Source organism: Ornithorhynchus anatinus, chromosome 6 (genome assembly GCF_004115215.2).
Source record: "Ornithorhynchus anatinus isolate Pmale09 chromosome 6, mOrnAna1.pri.v4, whole genome shotgun sequence".
NCBI lineage: Eukaryota > Metazoa > Chordata > Mammalia > Monotremata > Ornithorhynchidae > Ornithorhynchus > Ornithorhynchus anatinus.
The window spans coordinates 42,817,915-42,831,981 of NC_041733.1; the positions used below are offsets into that span (position 1 = coordinate 42,817,915).

Consider the following 14,067-nt stretch of genomic DNA (forward strand, 5'->3'; position numbering starts at 1 on the left):
TTGCAGCGCTTAGTACAGTGCCTGCCCCATAGTAAGCGCTTCTCAAACCCCAGGATTATCAGGATTATGATTTCCTCACCTATAAATGGGGATGAAGAGCGGGAGCCCCACACGGGGCAGGGGACTGCCACCAACCCGAGTAGCTTGTGTCTCCTTGCAGCGCTTAGTACAGTGCCTGCCCCAGAGTAAGCGCTCCTCAAACCCCAGAATTATTATGATTACGATCCCATCTCATCTGTAAGTGAGGATGAGGATGGGGAGCCCCACATGGGGCAGGTGTCCAACCCGAGTAGCTTGTGTCTCCTCGCAGCGCTTAGTACAGTGCCTGCCCCATAGTAAGCGCTTCTCAACCCCCAGAATTATTATGATTGTGATCCCATCTCATCTGCAAATGAGGATGAAGAGAGGGAGCCCCACCCGGGGCAGGGGACGGCGGCCAACCCGAGTGTAGCTAGTGTCCCCTTGCGGCGCTTAGTACACTGCCTGCCCTATAGTCAGCGCTTCCCGAACCCCAGAATTATGACTGTGATCATCTCATCTGCAAATGAGGCCGAGGAGCGGGAGCCCCACATGGGGCAGGTGTCCAACCCGAGTAGCTTGGGTCCCCTCGCAGCGCTCAGTACAGTGCCTGCCCCCTAGTAAGCGCTTGGGTCCCCTCGCAGCGCTCAGTACAGTGCCTGCCCCCTAGTAAGCGCCTCTCAACCCCCAGAATTCTGATGATCATCTCCGCTGCAAATGAGGATGAGGCTGGGGAGCCCCACACGGGGCAGGGGACCCTGTCCAACCCGATCGGCTAGTGTCCCCTTGCAGCGCTCAGTACACTGCCTGCTCCATCGTAAGCGCCTCTCAACCCCCAGAATTCTGATGATCATCTCCGCTGCAAATGAGGATGAGGCTGGGGAGCCCCACACGGGGCAGGGGCAGGGGCAAGCTTGGGTCCCCTTGCAGCGCTCAGTACAGTCCCTGCTCCGTAGTAAGCGCTTCTCAACCGCCCCCCCCCCCCAGACTGATCATGCCTCTGGGGAGGGGAAGGGGGAGGGGGAGGGGGACTCACCCGGGCCCGGAGCGGCTCCCGACAGGGACGACAGTCGCGACAGGTCCCGACAGCGGCGCTGTCGGCGACAGGGAGGGCGGCGCGCGGCCGCCACGGGCCCTAAGACGGCGGCGGCGGCGGCGGCGGCGGCGCGCCCCAGGCCCCGCCCCCTTCGCCCCGCCCCCCACTTCCGGGAGGGCCCCCGGACCGGAAGTGGCTCGCGCTCGGGCGCGCGGGGGGAGGGGGGGAGCGCGCGCGCGCGCGCGGCGGTCACGTGAGAGGGGAGGCGACGACCCCCGCCACGTGACCCTCCCCCCCCAGCCGCGGCCTCCGTCGCCCCCTAGCGCTCCGACCGGGGAACCACACCCAGCGGCCTCCGGCCTCCCATCCGTCCCTCCTCCAGTCACGATGATGATGTTGGTATTAGTTACTTAGTTAATTAATTGATGTTGGTATTTGTTAAGCGCTTCCTCTGTGCAGGGCGCTGTTCTAAGCGCTGGGGGGAGGGACAGGGGCATCAGGTTGTCCCTCGTGAGGCTCCCAGTCTTCATCCCCATTAGACAGATGAGGGAACTGAGGCCCAGAGAAGTTAGTAATGTTGGTATCTGTTAAGCGCTTCCTAGGTGCAGAGCACTGTTCTAAGCGCTGGGGGAGAGACGGGGGCATCAGGTTGTCCCACGGGAGGCTCCCAGTCTTCATCCCCGTTGGACAGATGAGGGAACTGAGGCACAGAGAAGTTAATAATGTTGGTATCTGTTAAGCCCTTCCTAGGTGCAGAGCACTGTTCTAAGCACTGGGGTAGACACAGGGTCATCAGGTTGTCCCACGCGAGGCTCCCAGTCTTCAGCCCCATTTGACAGATGAGAGAACTGAGGCCCAGAGAAGTAAAGTGACTCACCCACAGTCACACAGCAGACTGGGATTCGAACCCATGACCTCCGACTCCCAAGCCCAGGCTCTTGCCACTGAGCCACGCTTCCTATGTGCAGAGCGCTGTTCTAAGCGCTGGGGGGGATACAGGGTCATCAGGTGGTCCCACGTGGGGCTCACGGTCTTCATCCCCATTTGACAGATGAGGGAACTGAGCCCCAGAGAAGTGACTTGCCCACGGTCACACGGCTGACCAGCAGCGGCGGACTGCATCCTATTGACTGAGCGATTCCTGCGTGCACAGCACTGTGCTAAGTGCTCGGCACTGGGCAGCACAGAGAGCCAACCCCGGCCCGACAGCAGGCTCGCCCTCTAAAAGCAGGGGGAGACAGACAAGCAAAACCAAGCAAGTCGACAGACGGGGGTCAATATCATCACAATAAACAGAACACTCATTTAAAAAAAGTTGGTATTTGTTAAGTGCTTACTATAATAATAATGTTGGCATTTGTTAAGCGCTTACTATGTGCAGAGCACTGTTCTAAGCGATGGGGTAATCAGGTTGCCCCATGTGAGCCTCACAAGCTTAATCCCCATTTTCCAGATGAGCTGAGGCACAGAGAAGTGAAGCGACTTGCCCACAATCACACAGCTGACGAGTGGCGGAGCCGGAATTTGAACCCATGACCTCTGACTCCCACGCCCGTCCTCTTTCCACTGAGCCACGTCGCTTCTCTGTGCAAACGGAAGATCCTTCGGACACCCAGGCCCGACCTCTATTCACTAGGCCACATTGTTTCTCAAAACGTACGGATCATTCAAGTTTAGTGAGTGCTTACTGTGCGCTGAGCACTGTACTAAACGCCTGGGACAGTCCAGGACACGAAGACGACCGAGATGGTAGACACGTTCCCTGCCCACAGCGAACGTCTTGAGTGGCCTTGCTGTGGGTGTTAGCGAGCAAAGGGTCTCTAATAATAAAATACAATGTTGGTTTTTAAGTGCTTACTATTTTACCAAGCATTGTTCTAAACACCGGGGTAGATACGAGGTCATCAAGCTGTCCCACATAGGGCTCCCAGCCTTCATCCCCATTTTACAGATGAGGGAACTGAGGCTCAGAGAAGCGACTTGCCCGAAGTCACCCAGCTGACAAGCGGCGGAACTGGGATTAGAACCCATGACCTCTGGCTCCCAAGCTCGGCGTGGGAGTGGATAGAGGATGGGCTTTTAGGTCATTGGTTCTAATCCCGGCTCCACCACTTATAATAATGATATTGATGGTATTTGTTAAGCTTGTGCTATGTGCCAAGCACTGTTCTAAGCACTGGGGTAGATAGAAGGGCATCAGTTGTCCCACTTTGGGCTCCCAGTCTTAACCCCCATTTTACAGATAACTGAGGCACAGAGAGGTGACTTGCCCCAAGTCACGCAGCTGACGAGTGGCAGAGCCGGGATTAGAACCCATGACCTGACTCCCAAGCCCGGGTGATTTCCACTGAGCCGCATCACTTATCTGCTGTGTGACCCTGTGACCCACAGCACTAAACGCCGTAGTGCCTTGAGCAGTGTAGGCACTCAAAGAGAACCAGGGAATGATTTCTTTGATTCCCCTCGCCCACAATTAAAAGGGAAAATGTTTAGGGTTTTCGCGGTCCCCGGAGCTTTACCGAGCGTGGTGAGGATCGTGCGAAAATTTCCTTATCTCACTTTGGACTCCGAGGGCGACCACCGAAAGTTCTTTAGGAAATCCGAACACGTCGCTGCCGACTTCGGAATACTTTTCTCAGGGTCGAGTAAAGAGGAATTCAATGAAAGGTTTCCAGTGTACTTTATTACATCAGGAGCGCCATCCCAACCAAGGGCGACTAGGGGCCTTCGCTTGGCCTAAGCGTTCAAAACAGTTCCCAACTGTGTCGGCGGTCGTGAGGAGGAATCCTTTATCCTTTACTGATTTCTCCATTCTTTGGGGGTGACTCTGCCAACAGGGGACAGATTCCATTCGATTCCAATCTGCGTTACCGTCTGTAAAAATAAAAACGCCGTCCGTTAAAGAAGAACGTGAACAGGTCCACCTTGCTTCCCTAAAGGGAGCCCACGTGAGCTCGTTTCCCCCTGGCCTTTTGTGGGAACGTCTGGGGCGGAGGCTTCTGGAAAATGGAGATGAAGTCTGTGAGCCCCACGTGGGACAACCTGATGACCTTGTATCCCCTGCGAGCGCTTAGAACAGTGCTCGGCACATAGTGAGCGCTTAAATACGAACATTATTATTATTTGGAAACCCGCAACAAGAGGTCCTGGGGTCTTTCAGCCTGGTGACTAAAGACCAACCCCTGCCCAGTGGTGCTCTGGACTCACACTGCCATAGACCCCACTTTCGGTACAGTATAATCCCGGTGAGTCGGCCGTCCCTCGGCCAGGCTCCTTAATTTAATTGTGGTATTTGTCAGGCGCTCATTATGTGCCAGGCACTGTACTAAGCGCCGGGGTGGAGACGAGCCAACTGGGTCCCCGACCCACGTGGGGCTCACGGTCTCAATCCCCGTCTTACAGTCGAGGAAACGGAGGCCCGCGGGAGCCAAGTGACTTGGCCGAGGTCACGCGGGAGACGCGTGGCGGGGCCGGGATTAGAACCCGGGTCTTTCGGATTCCCGGGCCCATGATCCGTCCACCAGGCCCACGCTGCTTCTCCACTTGACCGGACTGAAGTCCTTCCATTTTTCCAGAACGCCTTGCTTCCCATTCCACTTTCGAGTTGGTTCCATTTCTCCCCCACCCTTTCGGTTCTGAAGTCACTGCTTAATTATTATTCCCTGCCTTGTTTAATTATGAAAAACGGTAACGGCTCCAAGTAAGAATCTCTTCTGGGTTCCGGTGTTTTAGGGCAGCCCGCTTCGCAGAGGGAACGAGGGTCCTCCAAACAGAAACGGTTATTCATCAGTAACTCTACTCTTTTTAAAGTACCGAAGTCGAGAAGCAGCCCGGCCCAGTGGACAGAGCCCGGGCCTGGGGGTCAGAAAGAGCTGAGTTCTAATCCCGCCTCTGACACTTGTCTGCTGTGGATGTCGGGCATGTCGCTTCACTTTTCTGTGCCTCAGTGACCTCATCTGTGAAATGGGGATTAAGACCGCGAGCCCCACGTGGCACAGGGACTGCGCCCAACCCGATTCGAACAGTGCTTAGTACAGTGCCTAGCACATAGTGAACACTTAATACCACAATTATTATTCTTATTATTAATAAATAAGGTTCTATTTCTCTATTTTACATTCCTAAAAATCTGGCTTTTCGGTACTAAGAAAGTCCAGCTAAGGTTACACTCCCCTGCTGGTTGTTATGGCTTTAGAGTGGAGACCGACAGCATTATCCCACAGAGGGTTACGTAAAAATGACGATAATTTACAATGAATTAAGAGGGGCTATTTTCCATTCCCAGTTGCCCTCAGCAATCACTTCCAACTGCAGATTTCTTGGGACATCCGACCCGGCCGAATGAAAAACCAAGCGGTACGCGGGATTTCAATCTGGCTTATCAACACAGCCGATGTTGCAAAGGGGGAACTGTATTCCATTCAGTTCTTCCCGAATGCGGGCTTTCGGATTTGGAATGAGGGAATGCTGACGGGACTAGGGAACGAGCAGGATAGAATGCAATGCCATGCAGAAGAAAAGGTTGGGACATATACATGGACCCGCCTAGAATCACCTGACTTGTTTTACTCTTAAAACAAAAAAATCCCACTGGATCTGGCCAAGTAGACCCTTCCCACCCGATAAAATAAAGAGGCCCGGCAAGTGGAGAGATGTGAAAATCGTCCAGCCTTAAGGGGAAGTGGCGTAGGCCGACCGACACGACGTTACTTACATATCCCCACGCGGAAGCACAGAATATCGCTCCTCCAAGCAAGATAACAGTACCATATTTATCGTGAAAATCTGGTTCCCGTTTCCGGTGGATCTGCCTCGCGGCCGTTTGCTGAATGCTGCGAGCTAAACAAACAAAAAATTCCCCAGAGAAAACAAAAAAACACCAAGTCTCTGGTGAACTCTGACATACGCCGAGGAATGGTGACAAAATGCACATTAAATTTAGACTCCGCTTGCGTCCCGACATTCACGTAAGAGGCACCGAAGTTCGGTTCATTTTTAAAAATCTATCGCAATCTCATCTGTTGTGGCTTTAAATTACATTAAATCACTTAAATTAAAGTAGGGTGGGATGAATTTCTAGTCCCTTAACTGAAGTTCCAAAGGAATTATCTTTTTCTTTTCCACCTAGGGCAGAATTCACAAGAGCTAAAGGAAAACCGAAAAATTTATTCCCTCCCATATCTTCCTGTTTTGTCTTCATTTGGAGATTTTTCTTCCACAGGCAAAAAAACCTTTCACAAGTGCTATCCTTATCGGAGGCCCGGCTCCCTGACTAATAGCCTTCCCTGACTAATCCCTCCTTTCCTCTTCTCCCACTCCCTTCTGCGTCCCCCCGACTTGTTCCCTTTATTCATCCTCCCTCCCAGCCCCACAGCACTTATGTACATATCTATAATTTACCTGTAATTTATTTATTTATTCATATTAATGTCTGTCTCCCTTCTGGTCTAGAAACTCATTGTGGGCAGGGGTTCAGATTATTTTTATATTGACCAAAAAAACTCTGCAAATCCACTACCAGAACGATGGCAGACGGTGGTGGGACGTTCTGGGAGAGACGTGTCCGTGGCGTCGCTACGGGTCGGAGACGACTAAGACGAGACTCTCCCCAGCATTCGGTACAGTGCTCTGCACACAGTAAGTGCTCGATAAAATATGATCGAGTGAGTCCTAGTCCTCTTTGGGGCACGGTCTTAGTCCGGGGAGATTTCACCTAGGGAATTACTGTGTTATTCGTGAGAACAACGATTAAAAATCCAGGTGTTCGAAGGTGATCAAGACGCTGTTTTATAATGCTGGTATTCGTTAAGCGCTTACCATGTGCCAGAACACTGTCGTAAGCGCTGGGGGAGATAAAGGGTCATCAGGTTGTCCCACTTGAGGATCACAGTCTTCATCCCCATTTTACAGAGGAGGTAACGGAGGCACAGAGAACTGACTTGCCCGAGGTCACACATCAGATAAGTGGTGGAGTCGGGATTAGAACCCACATCTTTTGGCCTCCCGGGCCCGCGCTCTATCCATTAGGCCACGGATAATAGTAATAATAATAATTACGGTATTTGTTAAGCGCCTACTATGTGCCAAGCACTCCGGGTGCAGAGTTTTCCGCCTCCAGCTTCTCCGGCTCCTTCTTGTCCAGTTCCTCCGCCCACATCACAATTGCCACGAGAGAAAGCAACGTGGCCCTCAGTGCTGCTGACCCGAGAGGGGGAGACCACCGGGAAGCAGCGCGGCCTAGAGGACGGAGCCGGGGCCTGGGAGTCGGAAGGACCTGGGTTCTAATCCCGGCTCCGTCCCTTGTCTGCTGTGACACCTCCAGCAGGTCACCTGGCTTCTCTGGGCCTCAGTTTCCTCATCTGTAAAAACGGGATTGAGATCATGAGCCTCACGTGGGGCAGGGACTGTATCCAATCTGCTTTTCCCGGGTCCACCCCGGCGTTTAAGTCCAGTGCCCGGCACGCAGTAAGCGCCCGACAAATGCCACGATGATTAAGGCTTGATTTTGGGTTACCCCTTTAAACGCAGTGGGCGGGAACCCCACTCTGAGGGGGGAGAAGGGAGGGCTCCTTTGGAAAATTACTGCTAAGGATACGGGAAGGCTGGTGTTCGTGACCAGATCGCAAGCTCCTTGATAATAATAATAATGTTGGTATTTGTTAAGCGCTTACTATGTGCAGAGCGCTGTTCTAAGCGCTGGGGTAGACACCGGGGAATCAGGTTGTCCCATGTGAGGCTCACAGTTAATCCCCATTTTACAGATGAGGGAACTGAGGCACAGAGAAGTGAAGTGAGACCCCGCCCACTGACTCTTCCGTACCCTCTCAAGCGCTTAGTGCCCTCCGTAAAAATACCGCCGAGGATAATTTTCCAGAATTCCTGCTTTCCCCCCATTTCTGCGAAGCAGGGGAGGGCGGTAAACCACGGAGGATTTAGACTGCAAGCCCCGCCGGGGCGGGGAGCACGTACGGCTACCGACCCTTGTCATTCGTATTTATTGAACGCTTACTGTGTGCAGAGCACTGGACTAAACGCTTGGAAGGAACAATTCGGCAACAGATAGAGACGATCCCTGCTCAACAACGGGCTCACGGTCTAAACGGGGGAGACAGACGACGAAACGAAACAAGCAGACGGGCAGCAATGCCATCAGGATTAATAGAATCATAGATACATCATGAATAAAATAGAGCAATAAATATACAAGTGCTGTGGGGAGGGGAAGCTGAGGGAAAGGGAGGGCTCGGTCTGGGAAGGCCTCCCGGAGGAGGTGGGCTCTCAGCAGGGCTTTAAAGAGGGGAAGAGAGTTATCGTGATTGGGAAAACATGATGTTATTAAAAAAAAATCAAGTTACAGGATTTCGACTCTCATTACCCCATCCAACCCAGTGTCCCGGGCCCAGTCTGCATCACAGAGAGTTGAAGAATGGCCGTGGAAATGACCCCCCGACCCCTGAACCGACAGGCCCCAAAGGGGAGACCAGTGGCCATACGGGGTTGGGAGGCCGAGGGGCCGGTGATCCGCACTGCTCCGGCCCCCGTCCTCCCGGAGCCGGGATCGAGGTCATTAAGGGCAGGGAAGGTTGGGCCCGGACAGTTTATAAACCAGGCCCGGTGGCAAGGCGGGAGTCAGAAGGTCCGGATTCGAATCCCGGCCCTGACCCCTGCCCACTGAGTGACCGTGGGCGAGTCCCTTGACTTCTCCGTGCCTCGGTTTCCTCATCCGTATAAAATCCCTCTTCTCCCTCCCTCTGGGAGTCCCGTATGGGGCGGGGACCGTATCTGACTCGATTCTATTTAACCCTGTCGCTTGGCACATAGTAAGCGTTGAGCTAACAGCAGGGGCCTCGATTATAATTATAATGAACATTATTATTGTGATTATTATTAGGGCTGTCCGGTGGCCCCCACGGCAGCCCTTCCTCACGTAAACCCACGACGGGGACAGAAGAAGCAGCGTGGCTTAGCGGAGAGAGCAACGGGTCTGGGAGTCAGAGGATTTGGGTTCTAATCCCGACTCCGCCACTTGTCTGCTGTGTGACCTTGGGCGAGTCACTTCTCTGTGGCTCAGTTCCCTCCTCTGGAAAGTGGGGATGAAGACTGTGAGCCCCACGTGAGACAACCTGATGACCTTACATCTCCCCCAGGGCTTAGAATTGTGCTTGGCACATAGTACGCGCTTAACAGATACCATCATCATCATTATTATTATTATAGTATTTCCCCCTCCAGACTGCAAGGTCACTGTGGGCAGGAAACGTGTCTACCATCTCTGTCCTATCGTGCTCTCCCAAGCGCTTAGTACAGTGCTCTGCCCGCAGCAGGCACTCAATAAATACCATTGTTGGATGGAGGATCATTCATTCGTTCATTCAGTCGTATTTGAGCGCTTACTGTGGGCAGAGCACTGTACTAAGCGCTTGGAATGGACAATTCGGCCGGATGACCTTGAGTGAGGGGTGGGCGGGCGGGAGAGAAACACTCTGCGAGCCTGGGAGCCCCGTGAGGGACAGGGACCGTGCCCAACCTGATGAACTTGCATCACGATAATAACCGCGGTATTCGTTAAGCGCTTACTACGTGTCAGGCACCGTACTTGGGACTGGGGTGGATACAAGCAAATGAGGTTGGACCCAGTCCCTGCCCCACGTGGGGCTCACAGTCTCAACTCTCATTTTACAGAGGAGGCCACTGAGGCACCGAGAATAATAATTTACTCACAATGCTGAAGCGCTTACTATGTGCCAGGCACAAGTAAAACGGTCACGTAGCAGACAAGGGGCAAATCCGGGATTAGAATCCATGACCTTCTGCCTTCCGGGACCGCGCTCTCGCCAGAAGCCGTGCTGCTTCTCTTGCATCTACCCCAGCCCTTAGAACAGGGCTTGGCACATAGCACTTAACAAGCCCCATTATTATTACTTCCTATCTTTGAAACGGACAGAGATATATTATATATATAATATATATTTATAATACATGTAATAATTATATATATATATAAAGCAGATAAAGTGCTTAATATAGTGCCGTGCACAGATTAAGCGCTCAGTAAGGTTGAATGAATGAAGGAGGGGCCCCCAGTGACCTCGGGCAAGTCTTTTCCCTTCCCCGTGTCTGTTTCCTCATCTGCAAAATGGGGTTTCGACACCCGTTCTCCCACCTAGACCGTGAGCCCCAGATGGGACCTGATGACCTTCTATCCCCACCCCGAAAAGGGAAGCAGGATGGCCTAGTGGCTAGAGCCTGGGACCCAGAGGGTCATGGGTTCTAAACCGGCCCCTGCCACCTGTCTGCTGGGTGACCTTGGACAGGTCACTTGCACTTCTCCGGGCCTCAGCCCTGTACAGAACGGGGATGAAGACTGTGAACCCCAAGGGGGCCAGGGACTGTGTCCAACCTCATTACCTTCTATTAATCATAATAATAACGTGGGTACTTCTTAAGCGCTTACCATGTGCGCCAAGCACTGTTCTAAGCGCTGGGGGACACACAAGGTCATCAGGTTGTCCCCCGGGGGGCTCACAGTCTTCATCCCCCATTTTACAGACGAGGGCGCTGAGGCCCAGTGAAGTGAGGTGCCCAAGGTCACACAGCTGACAAGCGGCGGGAGCCGGGATTAGAACCCATGACCTTCTCACTCATTCATTCCGTCCTATTTACTGAGCGTTTACTAGGTGCAGAGCACTGGACTAAGCGCTTGGGGTGGACAATTGGGCAACAGATAGAGACCATACCTGTCCAACGACGGGCTCCCAACCCCAGCGCTTAGAACAGTGCCGGGCACATAGTAGGCCCTTAATAGGGGCTATTATTATTATTTTTGTTACTATTAAAACAAGGCTGGGCACACAGTAAGCCCTTAATAAGTGCCATTATCATCATTTTTGTTACTATTAATACAGTGCTGGGCACATAAGCCCTTAATAGGTGCCATTATTATATTATTATTTTTGTTACTAATAATACAGTGATGGGCACATAATTAGCCCTTAAGTGCCATTATTACTATTAATACAGTGCTGGGCCCACAACAAGCCCTTAACAGGAACCATTATGATTATTTTTGTTACCATTAATACAGTGTTTGGCACACAATAAGCCCTTAATAGGTGCCCTTATTATTATATTATTATTTTCATTATGAATGCAGTGCTGGGCACATAGTAAGCCCTAAATAGGCGCTCTTATTATTATATTATTATTTTCATTGCTATTAATACAGTACTGGGCACATAGTAAGCCCTAAATAGGCGCTCTTATTATTATATTATTATTTTCATTGCTATTAATACAGTGCTGGGCACATAGTAAGCCCTTAATAGGTGCCATTATTACTATAGCATCATTTTTGTTAGTATAAATACAGTGCTGGGCACATAGCCCTAAATATGTGCCATTATTAGTAAATTATCATTTTTGTTAGTATTAATACAGTGTTGGGCACACAGTAAGCCCTAAATAGGTGCCATTATTACTAAATTATCATTTTTGTTAGTATTAATACAGTGCTGGGCACACAGTAAGCCCTTAATAGGTGCCATTATTACTATATTATCCTTTTTGCTAGCATTAATACAGTGCTGGGCACACAGTAAGCCCTTAATAGGTGCCATTATTACTAAATTATCATTTTTGCTAGTATTAATACAGTGCCGGGCACACAGTAAGCCCTTAATAGGTGCCATTAATACTAAATTATCATTTTTGCTAGCATTAATACAGTGCTGGGCACACAGTAAGCCCTTAATAGGTGCCATTATTACTATATTATCATTTTTGCTAGTATTAATACAGTGCTGGGCACACAGTAAGCCCTTAATAGGTGCCATTATTACTAAATTATCATTTTTGCTAGCATTAATACAGTGCTGGGCACACAGTAAGCCCTTAATAGGTGCCATTATTACTATATTATCATTTTTGCTAGCATTAATACAGTGCTGGGCACACAGTAAACCCTTAATAGGTGCCATTATTACTATATTATCATTTTTGTTAGCATTAATACAGTGCTGGGCACACAGTAAGCCCTTAATAGGTGCCATTATTACTATATTATCATTTTTGTTAGCATTAATACAGTGCTGGGCACACAGTAAGCCCTTAATAGGTGCCATTATTACTATATTATCATTTTTGTTAGTATTAATACAGTGCCGGGCACACAGTAAGCCCTTAATAGGTGCCATTATTACTATATTATCATTTTTGCTAGCATTAATACAGTGCTGGGCACACAGTAAGCCCTTAATAGGTGCCATTATTACTATATTATCCTTTTTGCTAGCATTAATACAGTGCTGGGCACACAGTAAGCCCTTAATAGGTGCCATTATTACTAAATTATCATTTTTGTTAGCATTAATACAGTGCTGGGCACACAGTAAGCCCTTAATAGGTGCCATTATTACTATATTATCCTTTTTGCTAGCATTAATACAGTGCTGGGCACACACAGTAAGCCCTTTACAGGAACCATTATTATTATTTTTACTATTAATAGGGTGTTGGGCAGACAGTAAGGCCTGAATAAGTGCCATTATTATGATTTTGGTTACTACGAAGACAGGGCTGGGCACACAGGAGCCCATCAGCAGTATTATTTCTGTTATTCTAAGGTGGGAAGCGGAAGCTGCCAAGGAGCCAGTCCTGGGAGGCGAAGAGGAGCAGGGGAAATGGGGAAAAAGTGGTTCATCCTTCCTCTGCCCCAGCAGGCCAAGTTCCCCAGGCCTCACTTACCCGTCAGGCGGCTCAGAGCTCCCCTGGCCACGGCAAACATGGCAGCGAGGACGGAGACGGCCGGCTTTCGATGGCGCGGGGCCTGTCTCCCTTACCCTTGCCAGGGGCCCTGAAAAACAAAATGGCGGGGCCGAGGAGGGAGGCGCCTTGCCCGGCCCCGACAGGAAACCAGATCTCGCGAGAGCCGAGGCGTTCTCGGGGGGAGTGGGGTTTCCACGGAGGGCGGAGGGAGCACACTGCCCATGCGCCGAAGGAAAAGCCATCTCGCGAGATGCGTCACGCCCTCCGGGAGAGGGCGGGGGCCGCACGGGCCGCTGGGAAATGTAGTACGTGGGGTCCCGCGGAGGGCGCACATTGCCCATGCGCGGAGGGAAAAGCAGTCTCGCGAGATGCGTGACGTCCTCCGGGAGAGGGCGGGGGGCCGCATGGGCCGCTGGGAAATGTAGTACGAGGAGGCCCACGGCGGGCGGAGGGGCACACTGCCCATGCGCGAAGGAGAGAACAGTCTCGCGAGATGCGTGACGTCCTCCGGGAGAGGGCGGGGGGGTCGCACGGGCCGCTGGGAAATGTAGTTCGGGGAGTCCCGGGTGGGTAGAAGAGCGCTTAGTAGAGGGGCGAACCCTTGGGAGGTGGGCTCGGGGCGTTTTGGGGGTGCAGGGGCGGCAGCATGTTCGGTTTCAGGGGTCTAAGTTGGTTTTAGAGGGTGGAAGGAAGGACTGGCAAGGCCGCGCGTTCGGTTGATTAGAGGGCTGGAAGAAGGCGCTGCCGAAGTGTCAGGATGGCCGAGTGGTCTAAGGCGCCAGACTCAAGGCGGCGAGAGTCCCTTCCCCTTGCGGGTCTTCTGGTCTCCGCATGGAGGCGTGGGTTCGAATCCCACTTCTGACACAACTTTTTAAAAAAATTTTAATCGTCCATAATTTAATTTTTTAATTTAACCTCCTTCCTGAAAGATAAATGTTTATGACTCCGTTTCCCCCCCGACTCAAAAAAGAAAAAAGAAGGCATTTGTTAAGCGCTTACTAGGGGCCAGCCACTGTACCACTTTGTATTCCCCCCCCAGCGCTTAGAACAGTCCTTTGCACAAAGTAAGCGCTTAACAAATACCATCATCATCAATAGTATTATTATTACTAAGCGCTGGGGTGGATCCAAGCAAACAGGGTTGGACTCAGTCCCTGTCCCACGTGTCTCCATCCCCATTTTGTCTGCTGTGTGCCCTTGGGCAAGTCACTTAACTTCCCTGGGGCTCAGTTACCTCATCTGTAAAATGG

At 51.4% G+C, this 14,067-nt stretch overlaps 2 protein-coding genes and 1 non-coding gene across 3 annotated transcripts in view; 1 reads left to right on the forward strand and 2 right to left on the reverse strand.

Annotated features, from left to right (window-relative positions):
* The window catches only part of ATP7A (ATPase copper transporting alpha), a 93,048-nt gene extending 91,900 nt beyond the window's left edge, over positions 1 to 1,148 (reverse strand). The window contains exon 1 of the mRNA XM_029067342.2: positions 1,055 to 1,148. The gene's annotated coding sequence lies outside the window, so the exon portion shown is untranslated. The remainder of the gene's footprint in view (positions 1 to 1,054) is intronic.
* A 2,567-nt stretch (positions 1,149 to 3,715) lies between these two features.
* On the reverse strand, positions 3,716 to 12,988 carry LOC100073487 (cytochrome c oxidase subunit 7B, mitochondrial). Its single transcript, XM_001506210.4, has 3 exons — positions 12,797 to 12,988; positions 5,769 to 5,893; positions 3,716 to 3,928 (listed from the first exon to the last, which is right to left on the reverse strand). Exons 1-3 carry the CDS (start codon positions 12,834 to 12,836, stop codon positions 3,851 to 3,853), a joined length of 243 nt encoding a protein of 80 aa, XP_001506260.2. The 5' UTR covers positions 12,837 to 12,988; the 3' UTR covers positions 3,716 to 3,850.
* Positions 12,989 to 13,568: 580 nt separating this feature from the next.
* On the forward strand, positions 13,569 to 13,681 carry TRNAL-CAA. The gene is made up of 2 exons: positions 13,569 to 13,606; positions 13,636 to 13,681. It is a non-coding gene; the product is annotated as a tRNA-Leu (tRNA).
* Positions 13,682 to 14,067: the final 386 nt, after the last annotated feature.

What these genes read in the sequence shown, in the direction of transcription:
- LOC100073487 (XM_001506210.4), bottom strand. Translation starts at nt 12,836, where the DNA reads ATGTTTGCCGTGGCCAGGGGAGCTCTGAGCCGCCTGACGG. An exon ending in AGCTCTGAGCCGCCTGACGG is followed by an intron (nt 5,894 to 12,796) that starts GTAAGTGAGGCC and finishes TTGTTTGTTTAG; the next exon opens with CTCGCAGCATTCAGCAAACG. An exon ending in GTGCTTCCGCGTGGGGATAT is followed by an intron (nt 3,929 to 5,768) that starts GTAAGTAACGTC and finishes TTATTTTTACAG; the next exon opens with ACGGTAACGCAGATTGGAAT.